The 19,037-nt window shown below is 37.3% G+C and overlaps 1 protein-coding gene across 5 annotated transcripts in view; it reads right to left on the reverse strand.

The window, feature by feature from the left end:
* The window catches only part of TJP1 (tight junction protein 1), a 153,655-nt gene that overhangs the window by 20,547 nt on the left and 114,071 nt on the right, over positions 1-19,037 (reverse strand). For all 5 annotated transcript variants that reach the window (XM_029963123.1, XM_029963125.1, XM_029963124.1 and 2 more), the window contains exons 3-17: positions 17,662-17,786; positions 17,350-17,452; positions 15,675-15,954; positions 14,986-15,089; positions 13,969-14,137; positions 13,464-13,608; positions 7,678-7,814; positions 5,222-5,327; positions 4,232-4,382; positions 3,594-3,702; positions 2,737-2,956; positions 2,131-2,315; positions 1,900-1,995; positions 1,390-1,472; positions 164-374 (exon numbers count right to left, since the gene is read on the reverse strand). In XM_029963123.1, the coding sequence (XP_029818983.1) occupies positions 164-374; positions 1,390-1,472; positions 1,900-1,995; positions 2,131-2,315; positions 2,737-2,956; positions 3,594-3,702; positions 4,232-4,382; positions 5,222-5,327; positions 7,678-7,814; positions 13,464-13,608; positions 13,969-14,137; positions 14,986-15,089; positions 15,675-15,954; positions 17,350-17,452; positions 17,662-17,786 (2,224 nt within the window). The remainder of the gene's footprint in view (positions 1-163; positions 375-1,389; positions 1,473-1,899; positions 1,996-2,130; positions 2,316-2,736; positions 2,957-3,593; positions 3,703-4,231; positions 4,383-5,221; positions 5,328-7,677; positions 7,815-13,463; positions 13,609-13,968; positions 14,138-14,985; positions 15,090-15,674; positions 15,955-17,349; positions 17,453-17,661; positions 17,787-19,037) is intronic.

A 19,037-nucleotide genomic window follows, 5' to 3' on the forward strand; every position in this document is an offset into this window, starting at 1 on the left:
ATGCACACACCAATTAACTACTGGTTATTGAATGGGGAAGTCTGAACAAGTCAATCACTGCTTGAATTAGTCCATTTGCAGAAAATTCTGGAGGAAGAAGTCTCTCTCATCTTGCCTCCTTTTCCCTTTCAGAAATGCTAATCCAGTATGTCTAATTACTTACTTGTGAAGAGATGGTGATTATTTTTGCGGAGTTTGTGAGCTCTCTCGTACAGCTTTCGGGCACTTTTTCGTGATTCTGGGCACAACCTCATTCTCATAGTCTTTACTCCCTGCTTAGAATCAGGATTTAGGAACACTACAATGGGATACCACTGGGCATAATTCAGCCGGTCCACTGCATTAGGAGTGACATCTAATAAAGCGTGTTTGTCCTGTTGTGATAAAAAGGACAGAGGCAAGGAAGTGAATCATTTATATACTACAGGCAATTTTTTTAAAACATACTCCACAAATTTACTTTTTATTACCTTTACAGAATTTATTGGTTCAAAGTATTGATTTAAATCCTTCTCCTATTTGAATATCAGAATAAAAGAAACCAAACCAATTCCAACACCAGCCTACATCAGCATATACTTTTTGAACTCTAGGACTGACTGCATAACTCTAACAATTTAATATTTAACTCCCCATTTTAAAACATCTCCTCAAAGCAACCGGGTACTGAACTAAAAGTAAGTAGTGCCCTATTAGTATTCTTTGAATAAAAAAAAAAGCAAAGATTGAAACATAAGACCTAGTCCCATCACACACCTCCATCTTCCTTTTAAAAAAAATTAAAATTCATTCTGAATGCAAAACTTGACCAGCTTTCATTCAATGCAATCAAGCACACAGCATGAAGTATACCCACTTTGCTGCTACAATAGTCTTTTTCTCCCCTCCTACTGAAGTACCTTAAAGGCTTCCAGCTTGTTTTTAAGTAAGGAAATTAAAAGGTGAGCCTCTTATCATAAACTAATCTTAAAGGTTTTAAGCATCTTAAGGAAGGGAAATAAAAGAACCCTTTCCCTTAGTCCTTGCACAAAAAAACCGATGTCAAGTAATCAATCTGTACATTGGGGTGGGGGAAGACTAATAACTCCATGAATAAAGTAACAATTTCTAGCTGTTATGTCGCACCATGGCTTTAAGTGAAATAGGAGACAGCTTGAAACAGCCTTAAGAACACTCTCTGGAACAAAGTCTAGAAGTATATCTAGGCTGCAGTTATTAATATGGAGAAGGTGATGGGGTTTTTTAATTAGCCAATAGAAAGATGAGAAAGTTAATGTTAAAGCAAACACACTCAGTTATTATTCTACATTTAAAACAGCTAACACTTTACTTCATTATACTGGTTTTACTCTTCTGGTGTTAAAGGTGGAGTGACAATAAAAGACTTACTCTATCGATTATCTGTTTTATAGTGTGAAGACGGATAATGCCAGAACTACGTTGATCAGTACCAGCATCTCTTGGTTCACTTTCTGGTAAAGAGGACACAGTTAAAATCTATTGTAGGCTTACAACATATTCTACATTCCCTTATTAAGATAAAACAAACCATTTCAGAGCTCAAATCTGATTCCAAGTAATACATGAAAATCTACCCATAAAAAAATCACATCTTGGCCATTTAAAAAAAACAAACAAACAATCACATCTTTACAAAAGCACTTAGAAATACGATAAGGTACAGAAATAAAATGAAATTTGAGAAGGTTCTAAATAGAACTAATACTACTTTTATCTTCAGACCATTATCAGCAACCATACAGTGGATTACATTTAGTCTGTTGCTTTATATTGTCGATGTCTTGTTAAACATGTTAACTAAAGTAATTACGTAGAAACAACTTAGCCAAAGAAAGCTGACTGTTTCCTAACTGCAGAAAAACTTGATCGCACACTTACTTGCAATTTGAAAGATATCTGGTTCTTCTCTAGCAAGTTTCTCCCGTGCAACATCAGCAATTGGACCAAAAATGGTTACAGGTCTGAGAAACCCAGCTAGAATTGAAGGCAATAGAAAAGTCAAGATATATTGGTTGCTTAAAACAAATGCAAGACACTCTTAATCACACTGGCTATTTTAAATCAAACCACACAGACCTGTACTGTGCAGCAGTAAGAGTACAGCCATACCTTCCCGAAGAACAACTCTTTCATAGGCAGGAAACTTCGTTTGAACAGGCTGGGCAGACAGATCTTCTCTGCTTTTCCGGAGGTTTCTTTTTGAGCTTCGCAAACCTCGGAATCTCCAAAAATCTGCTCGATCTCCTCCTGCTGTCTTTGGAAGCGTGTACTGTACGCTGGCTAGTTGTTCCGCTCTAAGATGACAACAAACCCCAGTTATCAAGGAAGTCAGGTTCTGAAGTAATGCTTGACTAGCAATCTTACATCTTCAAAAAAAAAAAAAACCAAACCCACCACTACCAGCTGAACCAAGCTATTGTTGTTTCTGTATTAGGAAGCACAAGACAATTACTGAGTTTGATATCACATTTCTAAAACTTACTATATCCTTGCCTCTTGTATTAAAAAGAAAGTTTATTCGTAGATTGTGCAGAGTCAAAAGCAAATCCAGAGATCAGGTATCTTACTTCCATTTGTTTTAACTTTTGACACTTTTTCTGACTGAACCAGTTCTATAAACTCACACTCTGCAGACAAGTCCAATCATTCATTATAGAGATGCAGAACTTGAAACTGTAGCTTTAAATCAGCAATTGCAGTATTTTAAGATCGTACCTGTTTTTGTTAGGTATGATACCTCTTTCCACTTCCTTATGGTTCTTGCCAATTCGAATTGCCAGCCACGAACCCAGTTTACCGTTGTAAAGAGTGTCCACCACCCGGAACACTTCACCTTTATTGAAACTTAGTCCATAAGGAGATTCCTTCTCATATTCAAAATGAGTTCTGATATAGAAAGAATCCCCTACATCAGACTCAACAATGCGACGATAAACTGAAAAGAGAAAAAGAAATCCCCAAATATCAAGTGTTACTTAAGTTCAAGTCGTGTCCTAACAGTCACAAAAATTACTCAAAGCAATGCCTCATCTTAGTTCTCCTTGTTCTAAATATACAATATTAATTCAAGAAGCCTTAATGTCTCAGAGCTGCTCTATTTTAAGCAGCATAACTATTTATAGAAAACTCTACTAACATAAATTCAACTTTCATAGTCAAAAATTTGATGCAAGTGCAAGCTTAATTCAGTTGCCCTGGAAGGAATTAGTCTTACGAGGAAAGAAGTTTGTATGTGCAAACACATCAGTTTAATCACTCATTTTCAATGGCATGACTACAGACTATTCTGCTTCCACCAGGGTTTAATGCCGATACTTTTCTTAGATGTTAGGGGTTATTTCTGATGAATTTTTTTGTTTGGAGTTTTGTTTGTTTGTTTTTGGGGGGAGGGGTTGCACTGTTATCATATCAGTCTCTAGTCCATTTGCAGTAGTAACTGATTCCAAATCTAAAAGAACTTAATAGTCTAAGGTGCCCATTTCCTGCAAGTCAGCAGTTAGTCATCATTCACTAGACTTTTTAATTCTATTCCAAGTAGTTTTCTACATTACTTCCATTACACAAATATTTACCATCTTTTTTCTTCTGTGCCAAAATCGTTACTTCTTCTCCTTTAGGAAGATCAAGCAAAAAAAGGACAGCTTCTTCTCTGATGATATTTGTGAAGTCTACATTATTTACCTGGTATCAATGAAGTAATCAGTTTGATTTAGCATACGACATTATTACAGAGATTTAACTATACAACAGGAAATCTGAATCAATCTCTACGATTTTTTTCTTAATTTCATACATACACATCAAGTACATGTATCTCAAGATGCCTCTTGTACCTCTAAATAGTCCCACTTTATTTCTCAATAAAAGCAGAGCTTCTGAGATAATGGGTAGTTGTTCATTTTATACTCAATATTATGGAGCACCTATAAACATCAGTAGCCACAGAGTTCTCTGACAATTCAGTCACCCAGCAGTTAACGAAATCAAACAATTTTATCAACTGAACTAGTCTATAAATTTTGATGTAGAAAACATACAAACCTTCCTAGCAACAGCAGAGTAAGAAAAGACTTTGCTGCTATTAAGTCATCTAATAAGTACATGCAGAAAAAAACCTGTGTGAACTACGAAGGCAACATATTCAATCCTACAGAAAGAAAACCTACTTTGGTACAACAAAACACTGGTACTGTTAGTGGTTTTGACATACCCTGAGAATCTGGTCCCCTTCCTCTAATCCTTCTTTCGCCGCAGGGCTGTCTTCCAGAACACCAGCTACAAATATGCCAACATCATTGCCACCTGCCAGTCGCAAGCCCACACTATCTCCTTTTCTGAATTTTACTAGTTTCATGCTTGGCCTAGGGATTTAGAAAATATTCCACTTAGAGGTCTAATAGCATGAAATATTCTGGTAAATTTGAAACTGAACACATGCAAAGGAGTAATCTGCCCATTAGTCAATTAGTGGGTATTAAGCTATGCATACCATTAACTGCTTATCAACTGCAGCATTACAACACTCATTAGCAGCACTTCAAAAAAACCCACCTGTATTTACTAGTTTAGTGGGGTTTGTTTGTCTTACATTCATAGAGTAATTTAAGTGAGACACTGACACTCTTTCAAAAATGTTCTTCCTTTTAAAGAGCTGTGCTGGTGTACAGATCTATTTTGGCTCTGAAGAGATTAACATGAATTTGAGATGAAACCAAACTAGAATCTATTCTCATGTACACTAATGCCCATAAAGGAGATCCCAGTTGAAGTGGACTCATTTCCACGTTAGGAGATTGCACGTTTCTGCAGTGACCTTTACTCACTTCTTTTCAATTACTATGAAAGGTAAAGTATATGCTATACTATCTCTCCTCTCTTTGGAGACGGGGACAGGGAAGAAGGGGTGAGGGTGCTCAGGGAGAAACAAAAACTGCAAATTCTTTTCACCTGTTGATCATTCTAATGGTTCATTTCCATAGAAATGACTAGACTTTAAAATGGTATATTACACAATGTTAAGTGCCAACAAGGCTCAGGAATAAATCTAAAGTCTTCATCTTAATATTTCTGAACAGAAGTGTCAGGACAGCATGTTGGACTTGACATCAGACCATGTATACAGGTTATTCCTCACTTTGGATACAAGTTTGGTTTGCTCAAGGATTAGGCAGTTTGAATAGTTTATTTCGAGTTACATTACCGAAGCATTCCATCTTCATGGGTTGAGTTGGGTAAAGGACCATCAGATGGGCTGACTGGTAAATCCACATCTGGCTGACCTCCTTGTGCATACACTGGCTTTGGTTCTATTAAAATATCAAAAGATTTCCAATGTCCATTCAGTCATTTAAAGATCAGAAAGTTTAACTTAGTTCATGACTTCTTCAGTAGCCTTCCTCTATCCTGCCTAGATCCAAAAAAGTGAAATTCTAGAAATTTACAACAACAGAAGACACTCTTATCATGCCATTCAAAGCAGTGTGCTTACTGGTCTAATTATTACTTCAGTAAAAGTCCCTAAACTTCCTCTGTGCTTCATCAAGTACCCCGAAAACTGTAAAACTACAAGAACTAGAAGGCTTCCTGCTCCCAAGACAACTTTCAACCGTTCTGTTTCTAACCTCAATTTATCTGACTTAACTTCTTTATTTTCCCTTGGTTCTCTTCCCTCAAGAATTTAATTTTTGAAATGAAAATACCACAAACTCTCAAACTACAATGCCTTGAAGTTGACAGATTTCAATGCTTACTTTGGTCCAGTCAACGGTTCTTAAAGACACGCACTTACTATGGTTCTGCTGCAGAGATTCTCTGGAGTCCCTGGAGGAAACTGCCCCTGCAGGCTTCCCTCTGTAATGAGCACCAACAGGGGCTCTTCTCTGTTTTATATGCTTGGTCACTTTACAAGAATTTATATTTAAGGCTAATCTCTGCACGCTTGAGAAAAGTTCATTTCAAACAAGGTTGGCTTCAAACTAGTCTAAGACCTCTTATCTTACCAAGAACTGTGGTATCTTCCTTCAAAGTCACTGAACAGACTAGTCTGGAAATTGGGAATTTCAGGCAACAATTGGGTAATAATGCCTTTTTCTAAACATGATTTTGGTCCTTACCATACCATAATGAAGCATTTACCTTTAAGTCTTTAATGACCCTTTCCTAGCCTAAGCCTCTGATGATTCCTCTGAACAAATACTCTCCCTTTACCCTTCTTCAACACCATCGACTATGACAGTCATCTTGTCCTTGCCCTTAGCCTAAGCAGCAAACTGTCACAGATTCTGCCAATGACCTTTCTAACATTTTCATTACAGTCTCTGAAAGATCCTCATTTCCCTAGAACTTTCTGTGAGGTTATTAATTAAATATTATCTTTATGTACTGGCCCTAGAACTCCTCCCACCCAAACTAAGTACTTCCATGTATATTCTATTCATTCAAGAATAGAGTATTTCTCCTTCTCCACCAACCTATAAAACCCCCACAATACTTATTACTTGCTTGCCAGTCCCTCAGACCAATTATTAGTACGTTACTTTGTATTAAGAACCCTCTTAAGGGTTTCCTATTCTGGCTGGATTTGTATTACACCAATTATTAATCTTCAGTATCTTACAGAAATACAGAATTCATCTTTCTAATCTCACTACCACATCCTTTCTCTACCTTGGCAAATATAAACTTACTTCATTTACATATCTTCATAACACCACTGTAAAATGTCATCTCCTATGACAATTTTTTAGCAATGGCTGCTGTATCAGAAAATGCGTTCTTATTTTTAAGAACTTTAAGAGTCCATCAACATCATAACTTTTTCGGTTCTTCACTCATCTACTGAATACTACATGCAGAAGTGTCACTGCTTATCCCCTAAGTCTTCAAATATTTTTAAGCTTGAATGTGCTTTTTCTCCTTGCACCCAGCCTTTCAAAACCAGCTCCCTCTAAGCCATCTGCACAGTTTCTTTTTCTCTACTTGTTATTTCACTGAAGTGCCTCATTCTGTAAACAAAAATCTTGCAAGTCAGCCTGCCCGGAACAATGTCCTGTCACTGTACCATCTTAGTTTTTTTCTTTGTTACACCATCTGGCTTTTATCTGCTGCCATTTAGCTTATCCTTCCCTTTTGGGAAAAAGCAATGAGATTTTGTTCTGGTTTTATTAGATGTACTGCCTTCTCGGTCCATGACTGTAGTTATGAAGTGTGACGTGAACAAAGCATCTCGGAGTGTTCTGAGTTGTATCTTGGGAACAGTAGTTCTAAACAGGCTTAACTACATCCTTATTAGAAATATAGTCTGTTACAGTAATCCATAAGACAAAGTTTATTGCTGAACACTCAGAAATGACCGATTTTAACCTTGCTTGAGAAACCAAAAGAGCTTTTCACAAGCATCGCCTATAACTACAACTCTAAACACTGAAATTTGACTCCTTTACAATGGACAGGCTCCACAGCTTAGGTTTTCAGGAGCAAAACTTTTAAAATATAAATGGGATTATGGTTAAAAAGACTGTTCGTATTCAGAAATAAAAATAATTTGGACTTTTTCTAAGACTTTGGAAATCATTCCACAAATACGCAATGGCATAAAATCTTTACTGGTCATCCTTTCTCAACAATATCATGATTAATATATTAAAATATTTTTACCTGGTAGTGGTGGAGTTTGTTTGTCAGTTCTCTCGACTGTCACTTCTTCCACAGTTTTAGAAGTATCATCTGCATTCTTTACCGGTGTAGAGACAGCTCCCGGTTTAGTTACTCTCTCATCTTCTCTGCTTCGAAGACTATATTGGAAAAAAATATTCCACTCTGCATACAGAACTGTTTCTATGATCTCAGTATACTAGGCCTAAAGAATAAATACTTTAATTCATAAAGTTGAGGGCAAAGAATTACCATTACTATTTAACAAAATTTTGTTCTTAAACTATCACATTATTAAAAATCTTTACTGTTTCTAAATCCAAGTGTTTTGTCCCTAATTCCATGTTAGACTTCTCTAGATGTGGCTATTTAGAAAGCAGCAGCACATGGTGACACAAACTGCTCTCTGCTTCAAGCACTTAAGTGCTGTATATTGAAAGCTATACAAGGAATTGAGAAGCAAAGGGAAGAAGGGAAGAAGAGCAATTACAATGATCTTTTCCTCACTCCTTCCTGTGGAAATCATGGATTTTTAGACTTAAGTCTTAGGCTTTGCTGTGAACAAGCTAATTTATCTGCTCCTTTGTGTGTCAGCTGCCCTGCAACACAAGTGCTGCTGGTATGGGTCTTGGCAGGGCTTTGCAAAGATAAAAAGTACAACACAAACATGTCCCTGACTTCTCAACTTTTCAGAGAGGATGAGGCCTTCAATCCATCTGTTACAAGAAGAGAGTGCTTCTCTTACACTCAGTCATCCATGCACTTCAGTAAGAAGACAACTTGCTGCTTCTTATGCATTTCCTATATATGCTTATAGTGTAGAACAAAGGCATTTAAGACATGTTAAAATAAGAAAATAAAGAAGTGTCTCTTGTTCTTTAAATTATGAAAGCAACTAAAAGTTCTAAAGAACATAATTGCTATTCCTTGAGCTCAAAAGATCAGGTATTCTTATATAGTTGTATAGAGGTAGAGTTACCAACTGTCCCACAGCAAAACTGAACAGAACATGTGCTGCATGTTGAAATGTTAACCACTACACTGCTATCTGCTGAACAGCAAAACATTTCATAGGCTTGGAACAGATGAACGCTAATAATGAGCTAGAAAATTTTTTCCCGGGAGTTGGCAAATAAGCACAGATATTAAGAATATTTGAGAGAAGACAGATCCAAATCCCAGCTTTTATATAATATCAGACTTAATTGCCAAGAAGGGGAAAAAAGGTATTTCCTCAAACATAATGATGGCTTGGTCAGTAGGTACAAGAACATCTGCTGTCTGTGCTGAAGAAAAAAGGAGAATTCTGCATTACCAACAGCTAGATGGTGCTACTAGGCAATAATGAGCATCACTGTCCATAAAGCTCAAATGCATCAAAAAACCCATCATACAAAGCTAAGACTGGTTATCCCAATCAGAAATGATACTTCAAGAGTGGGAAGTATGACTTCAGAAAACAGATTCCAGCAAATCTACTCATCCAAGATGTGCAAGAAAGAATAAAAGAAATTGCAAAAACTGAAATACAAGCAGAACATGCTTTCCTGCAGCAATATAAAATTTAAAATGTAAGAAACAAAGCTTAGCTACTCAGGCAAGACATACTACAACTTCTCAGTGCACTCCTCTGCCAGTTTTAAAATTGTGTGCCTGAAGGCACCTAAACAAAACAGAATACAGAAAAATACTCTTATCACCACAACAGTCTGGAAAAACACCCCTTGCATTGTAAACATAGCAGTTTAATTTTAAAAATCCTTTATTTATGCCTTTATCCAGATAACCCCCCTTTTTTGGGCTTCTAGAGTTCATTAAAATGATGCTAAAACCATTATATGTAACAAAATGAAAAGTAAGCATTTATCCTTCTACTTCATTCCCAAGCATCACTGATAAAAGTTCTCTTATTCCTCTTTCAGATTTCCAGTTTAGGTGGATAAGCTTAAAGGGTATGTATTTTACTTTCAGCACTAGACTAAAACATGACTGGACTCCTCGTTCCCTCAAAAATAGCTCCCAGCTTGTTAAAAACAGACACATACATTTAGCTATTTAAATGAATGCTAAGCATTCTAGAAACAAAGATGTCATGTGGTAATGTAAGCTACAACTAATTCCACTCCCCAAAGATTTTTGGGTAATGAGCACTAGTTAATGAGATATTACAGTAAATTCCCCCATGAGCCCTCTCTACCTGTTTCCAAGCATCTCCCAACATTTTAAAGAAGTACTATTCCAAAACTGTAGTATCTGTCTTCTTTTAAAAATAAGGCCAAAAATAATGCATTACTACACAAAGACAAAATTAATTTTACATTTCCTCTTCACGCAGTCCAAACCCAGTGTAGTTTTATACTGCTTTTACACCTGCATACATCAAGAGAGTGTAAATACCTCACTAAAATACAGACACTGGTGGGCACAGCCCAAAATAGTCATGTAAGTGGCTGAAGCAGTAGGCTCCTAGACCAGGCTAGTGCTGTGTGTGTAGGCAAATACACCCTGCCAACCCAAATGCCTGCAAAAGGCCAGGTCTACTCTACCTAAGGCATGACAGTTTCAGTGGGAAAAAGCTGATAGAAACAGAATTGTGATAGAACAAAAAGGAAACATCAGAACAGCAGGAGAGTAGATTTTTTTTTCTTGACTTTGCCTAAATTGTCCAGTAAGCACTGAATATTTCACACTGCAAGATGATACAGGAAACAACTTGATGCTGCCACTGGTTCTAGGAGATGGAAACTTGTTAAAAACTGACAGCTGCACTTCCCAGGAGACAAAAGTGTTGCTCACTGTGTGCACCGTGACACTATTGTTTAGCATCTGTGCTGTGTCAGGGCCCCTTTTACCTCACTTCCTCCCCCTGACATCTTTTTTTAAAGTATGTTTAACAGAAGCACTTTTAAACAACAAAATGCAGTTATAGCTACACATTAGTGCCATTCACTGTTAGCTACCACTGCAGAATAAAATACAATTACCTGAACACACAGAATGTCTGTACAGAAAAAGTTACGAAAAATATGAATTTGCAGGCTCTTCCCAAAGGTGTTTTCAGCACATCTCAAACTATGTAGCAGAGAAGAGTAAGAACCAAGTGGTATCTTCCTAAAGACATCCATAATAGGGTTGATTTTTGTCCTATATTCCAGTTTTTCAGCTTGTTTTGAAAATGGATAGAACCAACCTGTCACGCTACATTATGAATTGACAACTGTATTACAGAAGTCAACCTCATCCTCTTCCAGAAATAATTATGACCTCTACAGTGATTTCTTCAAGCTACCACATCTTTCTTGCTGAGGCTGAAGTGTTGAACATATCAGAGGACATTTTTGCTTTTCCAGTACCAGGTGAGGAAGTGTGCACAGAGTTCCCAAGCAGGAGTTTTCAAAGTAGTAAAGGGCAGCCCAGAGATGTATCTGGCAGGCTTGGCAGCACCTGACTTTAAATGCCCATTTTTAGGATAGGTCACACCAAAAGCTTATCCAGCTCAACAACTTGTTCCTGCCAGCAGGAAAACCAGATAGTTAAGAAAGGATACATGATACTTTACCCAAAATACTCTCCCAACTTCAGAGTACAAAGAACTCTGTTGCTCATTCTAGCTTTTTAAGTATAGCTCTTTACAGCCCAATTAGCTATTTCTATTAGTAAATTACAACAAATGTTTTAGAATTTGAGTTTTAAAAAAGACTGTTCAAGAGAAAGCTGTGAGCTTTCTTTGGACTAAAGAAAACTACAAGTGCTATTTAATGCTTTGACAGAATGTTCAAATAGCACCTGGAAATTCTATATAGAGGAAAATTGCAAGCACACTGCTGTACGTACCAGTACGGAATACTGAGAGGTGGACAACATTGACGACCCTGCCAGACGCCAAAGCAGTACTGAAGCAAGTCTGCTGGCAGATTTCTGTACTCTAGTGCACACCCGGAAGTGTCAGTCTACAGTTAAGTTTGTATGAAAGGACTAAGAGGATTCCCCTGGAATTTCCCTCCTCATTAACATACAAACACTTGGCAGAACAGGGGCTAAATAAAGACTCATTATCTTCAATACATATTTTAATATCTTAAGATCAGTTGGAAGACTTTTTGCACATTTCTTCCTCAGTTTGTTCTCAAGCCTTTTTCTTCCTTCAGATTTTCCACCAAATTTTAAAAACACTAAGTAGACACAACTAATTTGATTGTACAGTAGATTTGAACTTGCACAAACAACCACTACAAAGAGAAGTCGCTCTCAACATGTTTTTCTTTATGTGGCTCAGGGTCTAGATTTTCTGATCTTGAAAGAGACATGTCAAACAGGAAGTAAAGCCATGCCAAAGTAGCTCTTGTTCATAAAGACGATAGAGCGGATGTATTCAGAGTTGAGATAACTTCAAAGTTCCTTTTGGGAAGGATTTAATTCTTCCAACAGTGTGGTCCATAAGGAGGAAGTGACCATCTACCTAAACCACTGCAATAGGACTGGAAAGCATCAACACTAGGCTAAGTCAGTCATAGTCAGAGTTTTGATAGATGTTCTTTATGTTCCTCCCTCCACAAGCCCTTTCAGTCTGCACTGGAAATGCATGTCAAGACATACAGGTTTTAAATACGACAGAGATCTTACAACCTTCACAATCAAACCCCTGCCTCTGGCACCCTGCTTTTAAGTTTTGCCCACTAATATGGAGTTCCTACCCCAATACAAGCTTTCACGCCTTGTGTCCTTCCAAACAATATACACAGAAGAGAAGCAGAACTGTCTGTAATCTGTAACCCCAAGCAGGTCTACATGTCCTGCAGTTTCATTAACCCTTAAAAGATTCTAAAAGCCTTGAAGATGTTTTATTTTTCCTTTTGGCAAACCAGACGTTATTAATAAGCTATCAGGTATATCTTGATTTTATAAAACAGTCAGCTGCAATTGGTTTTTTTAGAGTTTTTGAACAGCATCTAAAAATCTTCAAATAGAGGCTCGGAATTCGAATTTGCATAGACAATTCTAACTAGTGCTCCACCATGAGCACTCAGAAGGTAAACTTCTCTTACAAGTATCTAGTAGAATCTGAACTCCAATACTGAAACTATTTCAGTAAATTGTTTATTTCCAAATTGTGGAAATGCAAAACAGGACAGATTTGTTATTCAAGATTAAAGTTTCACATGGCAGGAGAGGAAATTCCAAACCATATAGTACATTACTTCTCTCTGAATTTGTATAAAATTAGACTTACCTACAAAAGAATTATCATCAATGTCCCATTACCAGGTTCAAATATTAAAAGCTACACCGTAAAAGGTAATTCTGCTGTGCAATATACCTTATTTTGTAGGGATTAAATGTATTCAGAAACGTAACTTTTAAAGAAGGCTAGTGAGGAAAATAAAAATCCTATGCCTAAACAAAGCAAGATTTCAACAAGTTTACCCAGGTTGAACATTCAATAGGAATTGTAATACATGTCATCTCAAATCTCCTTGCAGCCAACTGCTTTCTGAAACCACCATATAACTGCATGTTATTCAATAACATATATAATTATCAAACTTACGCTATCTTTCATAGAATCATGCTTACAACCACATTTAAAAAAGTTATAACACCAAAGAAAGGTTCAATTTCTCAAGTCTAAAAAAATTGGATCATTACCAGCTGCATCTCTTGACACAATGTCATATTATTACCTTCATAGTTCTGCATCATATTTGTTACATCACATACATCCAAGCACTCCTACAACTTATATGTCACATTAAATAGTTGATTTAAAAATCATACAATGCTGCCATCACCTGCCGTTGCTGGGTTGCTGTGGAGAATGTCTGGAATGGTCTGAAGGTTCTGACCTCTGGTCAGGAGATCGTGAACGACTGCGGCGAGGCCTGTCATGTGATCGGTTGGAATGATCTGATGCCAGCGACTGAATTTCTGAGATGTCTGTTAAATAAAAGTTGTTTTTTCATGAAATGATTGTAATTTAAATGGTGGTGTGACCTGCTCAAATGGGAATAAGCTTTTGTAGAGAATTTTTATGAAGATGTTAAATCTATGCTTATTATTACAAAAAAACCTAAACTTTATATTCCTGAAAGAACAATCACAAGAATAGGGACTGTATCTTTTTCTCCACTGTTTTTGAAGGTGTGGATTTCAATCATATTCAAACAAAAATTTACCCACACGACAGTCTCACTCCTAACTCTTCTCCCCCCCCACTCTCTCATCCCACTTAGGTATTTCACATCTTGACAACACATGGAATTCTTTTCTCTTTAGAAATCAAGGTTTCATACTCACCATCTCTTTCTGAAGCATTAGCAGAATGAATACTGTCAGAAAGATCAGGGACATTCAACAGTGTGGCTCGTTCATCTCGCTGAACAACCATCTTCAACTTGCCTTTGGACCTTTCTATTAGTGTTTTGGCATCTGCTAAGGACATATTTTCCGTCACCGTGCCATTTATCTGGAATAGAGCAAGAAAAAAACAGATATAAATTTACTAAAAAAACTCCAGCAAATCTCCAGCAAAGACAGTGGTGTTTTGTCTGATGATATTTAGAAATAGTTAGAGATATTTATCAAATTACCATAATACAATGGAAGACTATTGGGCTTATCCAAAATACAACATAGAAAATTATTTTCATCTTTCAAATACAAAGCTTCTACCACTAACAAGAAACTTTTAAAGGATTAGGTATGTGTTTTGAACCAGCACTGCTATACTCAGAGTAAGGAATAGTATGTTTTCCTTCACCTGACACATTCATAGCAATGTATTGAAATAAAAATTGTTAGTATGAATTAAAAATCATAGAATGGCCTGAGTTGGAAGGGACCTTAAAGACCACCCAGTTCCAAGTCCCCTGCTATGGACAGGGACACCTTCCATGAGAGCGGGTTGCTCAAAGCCACTTGCCTTGGACTCTGCCAGGGATGGGGTGAAACACAAAAATCCCTGGGGATGAACCCGAAGGCAAACTTAGTGTTGTGCAACAGCACAGTTCCACACCATTATACTGGATAACCAAGCATGTTGGGCCAAAGCCTCATAACTCTTCCAAATATTTTTTATATGTGTTTAGAGTGGGCATTATTTATCTGAATAAGTCCTACGGAATAATAACACAAGGCTTAACAATTTTCCTTTCCTAAGTGAGGTTGATTTATGCTTAAATGTATTGACCTTCAAAATAACGTAATAAAAAAAAGACACATTATCGACTAACAATAATTATGATATTGACATAGCCAATTCTAAGAGTTATATCAGTAAGTTTTGCCTTCGAACAGACACCACATATACTGTACCTTCAGTACAACATCTCCTTCCTGAATATTGCCATCTCTTGCTGCCAGGCTATCTTGTGATATTTCTTTCACAAATATGTGACTTGCCAACCGCAGACCATACTCTTTATATAACAGCAATAAAAGAAAATAGAAAACTGATGAAGTTACAGTAGAAAAAAAAAAGAGGGAGGTATCTGGAGTTTTGTAACACTGCTTTTTACAACATTAACACAGGAAACACAAAGAGGAGAGTGAACTTGGCACACAAAGGGCTGTACTGGAATTATGTTATAGATTTACCATTATATCAGTCTCTTTTTCTAACTCTGACTATAATCAGAGCTGTTGTTCAATAGTTTAATTTAGATGCTACATACAATTTTTCCTCTTTCAAACAAGACAGCCCCTGAAGACTCAGCTAAAGTGTAGGTAAACAGCTGCACAGCTGTCAGCTGCACAGCTGGGATTTGTTTAATACTTAATGCTTTACTCTTAATTAAGAACACATATTTTGGAACATGAAAAATACCACCATAAATACAACCAGCAGTTTTTAAGTTTTCAGCTAGCTACTGGTTAAAATGGGCAAACAAACTGGCAAGAGCACTGTTCATTCAGCCCACGAAACCCTTAACACAGCACTGACTGAAGCAGTTGGCATTTAAAAACCAGCCAATGTTTTAGCAAGAGAATAACATCTAAGTTACCTTCATTTTTCCTGGATTTCACCAGTGTTACTTTGGTGGGTTTTGCAGGCTGACTGGAAGTGACAGACCTCCTGTCTGACCTTGGTGATAAGCTTCTCTCCCTGCTGGCGCTCCGATCTCGTACCCAGCTCTTCTCGTGCCTTCTGCTGGCACTTGGACCACCACGGCTGCTCCTTGGATCACGGATTTCTTCATCATAGCTATCATCCTCATTTTCAGACACTGGTTCAGGGTCTGGTCGAGTCACTGGAATCTGAATTTTCTTCATCCTTCGGATAGTCTACAACCCAATAACAGATATCAGCCTCTGGCTGTGTAATGATAATGATGTCACTAAATGTCAAAAGCCAAGTTAAGCCCAAAACTCAAAACATACAGATCTATTTGTGAATGCTGTGATTGTTGCATCCTCATTATAAAGTTATATCCAATTAATACAGGAGACTTATCTATACAGATTAGAGTTGTTTTTAAAGTTGTTTTAGTTCTTTTTTTTTTTTTTGCACTTTTGCAGAAGTGGCAAAAGGATAAGAATCAGACATTGTGGCACAACACAATGTGTCTTCAGAGTTGCATATCTGAATGCCCTCTCTGTGCTTAAATCCACTCATCAGTTACTGGCACTGCTAAAAACCTCTTTTGCTTAACATGTAATCTAGTGTATCCTCAGTGCGTTATTGACAGTAATTCTCCTCAGCTTTCAAGGCTTCCAATCTTCCAAAGAAATGCTTATGCAAGACACAGCAGAAGATCAAAGCTGGTTTGCACTAACACAGACAGCTGTTTCCAGAGAATGACCCAGCCCTCTTTAGTGATTTGCCATGTGTTACAGAACCGAACCAAGTTCTACCGTACAATTTCCATTAACTACTTTTCTTTACGTAAATCTACACACTACTTACGATACTGAGAGCCCTGCACAGATTGCCACACGTTGCCTTCTGCAAGCTTTAAAGAACTGCTGCCAATCTACAAATGCACATCAGGTGTTTTTTTCAACTGCATTAAAGCTCATGAGAGCACTAAAAATCTGTCAGCAAAAAAGCTTTTCTTCAAGCCTGAGAAGTCTGTCTCCATGAATTAAGAAACTTCTAAACATTCTCTACTTTTTGTTTTATTTTTTGTAACTTAAACCCCAAACTTCTACAGAAAGCTGGATTATTACCCTTTGGTGATGACCTGTTCTGTTTTGCAAAATTCAAAAACCAACCACTTAGAATAAGCCTACAAAATTATAGGAATTAAGGTAATTATACTCTTTTTTGGCAAACTGTCTACTGAGCATAAAAAGAACCATGTTAGTGCCTGAACAGCTTGTAAAGTCCTTTAGCATACATTAGCCTTTGGAAAACTCGGTAAAAGTGCATCTAAGAAAGTGAACAAATATTAAACAAAGCTTATTTCCCAAAATTCAGTAATCTAAGAAGAACTTTACCATAAAGAAAAGGAATCTGAAGTATCCAGTGCCACACTGTGCAAACATCATCAGTCACATTTTAAAAAACATCTTGCATGACCTACTTGATAAACATGCCATGATCATCATTTAAATCTAAGCATCACACAGGTATTATTCAAGTATGTTCCATCACACCTGTATTTCACAGCAGATATTACACCATTTCACTTTTGCTTTATAACTATGGAATTTTAAATCTTCAAGTCATTCACTTACAATTTTGGCATTCTTCCCACTTTTCCTCAGCTGCTGAACAGCAAACGCATGCTCGACATTATCCATTGAAACTCCATTAACCATTGCAACACGGTCATTTTCTCTAAATGAAAAACATCACAATGCACAGGATAAACACTTTGAGAAAAAAATATTGGGGAATAGCTGTCTCTGAACAAACTACCTGTATTACAAACCTACTACACAGTTACAGATAGGTATATGTTGAGAGCAAAACAATTAGGAGGTTAAGCTACTACTGACACAGATGAATGCCCCCTAGTCAGAACCCAGGTATAGTGTGGCACTTACTGTAGCAGTCCTTCTGCTGGGCCTCCTTTCAGCACATCAGAAATAACTATTGATGTCTCACCACTCTGAAAGTGAGGATTATCTCTTCCTCCAGATATTGCGATACCAAATCCAAATCCAGGGGCCTATAACGTAACAAAAGAAATATTTTTACTTTCCAGTATCTAATGGTCACAATTTTCATTCCTGTATCGAACACACAATGAGATGAATACAGGTTTTTGAAAGAAAGCAGGATCAATGAACCAATCACTGCTATGCAATTCAATAACAGGAGACAGATTAAAAATAAACAAACACTTTTAGAAGGCAGAGAGTTTCAGACTAACTACCAGTCTCTTCCAAGACATTAGAGTTCTCATTTGCACTTTTAAGGCCTGCACCTCAGGTGCTCATCAGTAAGATTTCGATCTTCAGTAAGCACAACATCCCATATCCCTGTGCTGCAACAGTGACTCAAACCTCTCTCGTTCCTGCCCCACTTTCTCTGAGGTTTCACAGGATGGGACTTACCCAGCCTGACCTCACTTAGCTCAGGCACTGACAGCACTGCAGCACACAGGAGGATGACTGCAGGCTCAGTTCTTACAAATAATAGCAAGATCACTTGTACCATTAAATACATCAAAACCTTGTCAGCACTTGCAAATCATCTGCATCTTAACAAAAGTAATTTGCTTCAATCTTTTCCCTCTAGGGTGCCCTGCCACTACAGCAAGGTCAATGCCTCTGAAAAGTTACTCCCTGTTAGATATTTCAAGACACAACAGTGATGGTTACATTTCTGCCTGGAAGCAGCAAGGGTGGGAAATAAGCTTTCTAAATATAACCGATCTGCAAACGATCTAGCTCTTTCATCATTGCCCAGAAAGCATTTTGAGAATATTATCATTTAAATACTGTATTTTGCTCAGTAATTTCTTCTAAAATTTTCAACTACGCAAAATACAGTTGCTGGATGGAAGAGATCAGGTTTCAGTCTATTCCACCCCTCTATTTCACAAAGCATACACTTCATCCTGGCAGATTTAGCCTTTTCTTTTTCAGACTTTTCAACAAACATGACCCAGCTTTAGCAAGGAGTTTCATAACCTTACAGTGACAGCAGAAGCAACATGGTAGCCTGTATTTGGTTGCAAGACACATGACATTCAGTTTTTTGGACATTAATTACTGCTCAAAAAAAACCCCCGTTTCCTATTTCCCCCTAACACAGAGGTCATAAAAAGATGCTCCAGATTTTGCCTGTAAGCAGTGAATAGAAGCAGTGAATAGGAACACACAGTATTAAAACAGATTTGGAGATTCACTGTTCAAGAATTGATTTGAGCAGGTAGCAAATACTGCTGCCAAGAAGGAAGTTGGGCTAAGTGTAA

Source organism: Manacus vitellinus, unplaced genomic scaffold (genome assembly GCF_001715985.3).
Source record: "Manacus vitellinus isolate BGI_N305 unplaced genomic scaffold, ASM171598v3 scaffold_53_pilon, whole genome shotgun sequence".
NCBI lineage: Eukaryota > Metazoa > Chordata > Aves > Passeriformes > Pipridae > Manacus > Manacus vitellinus.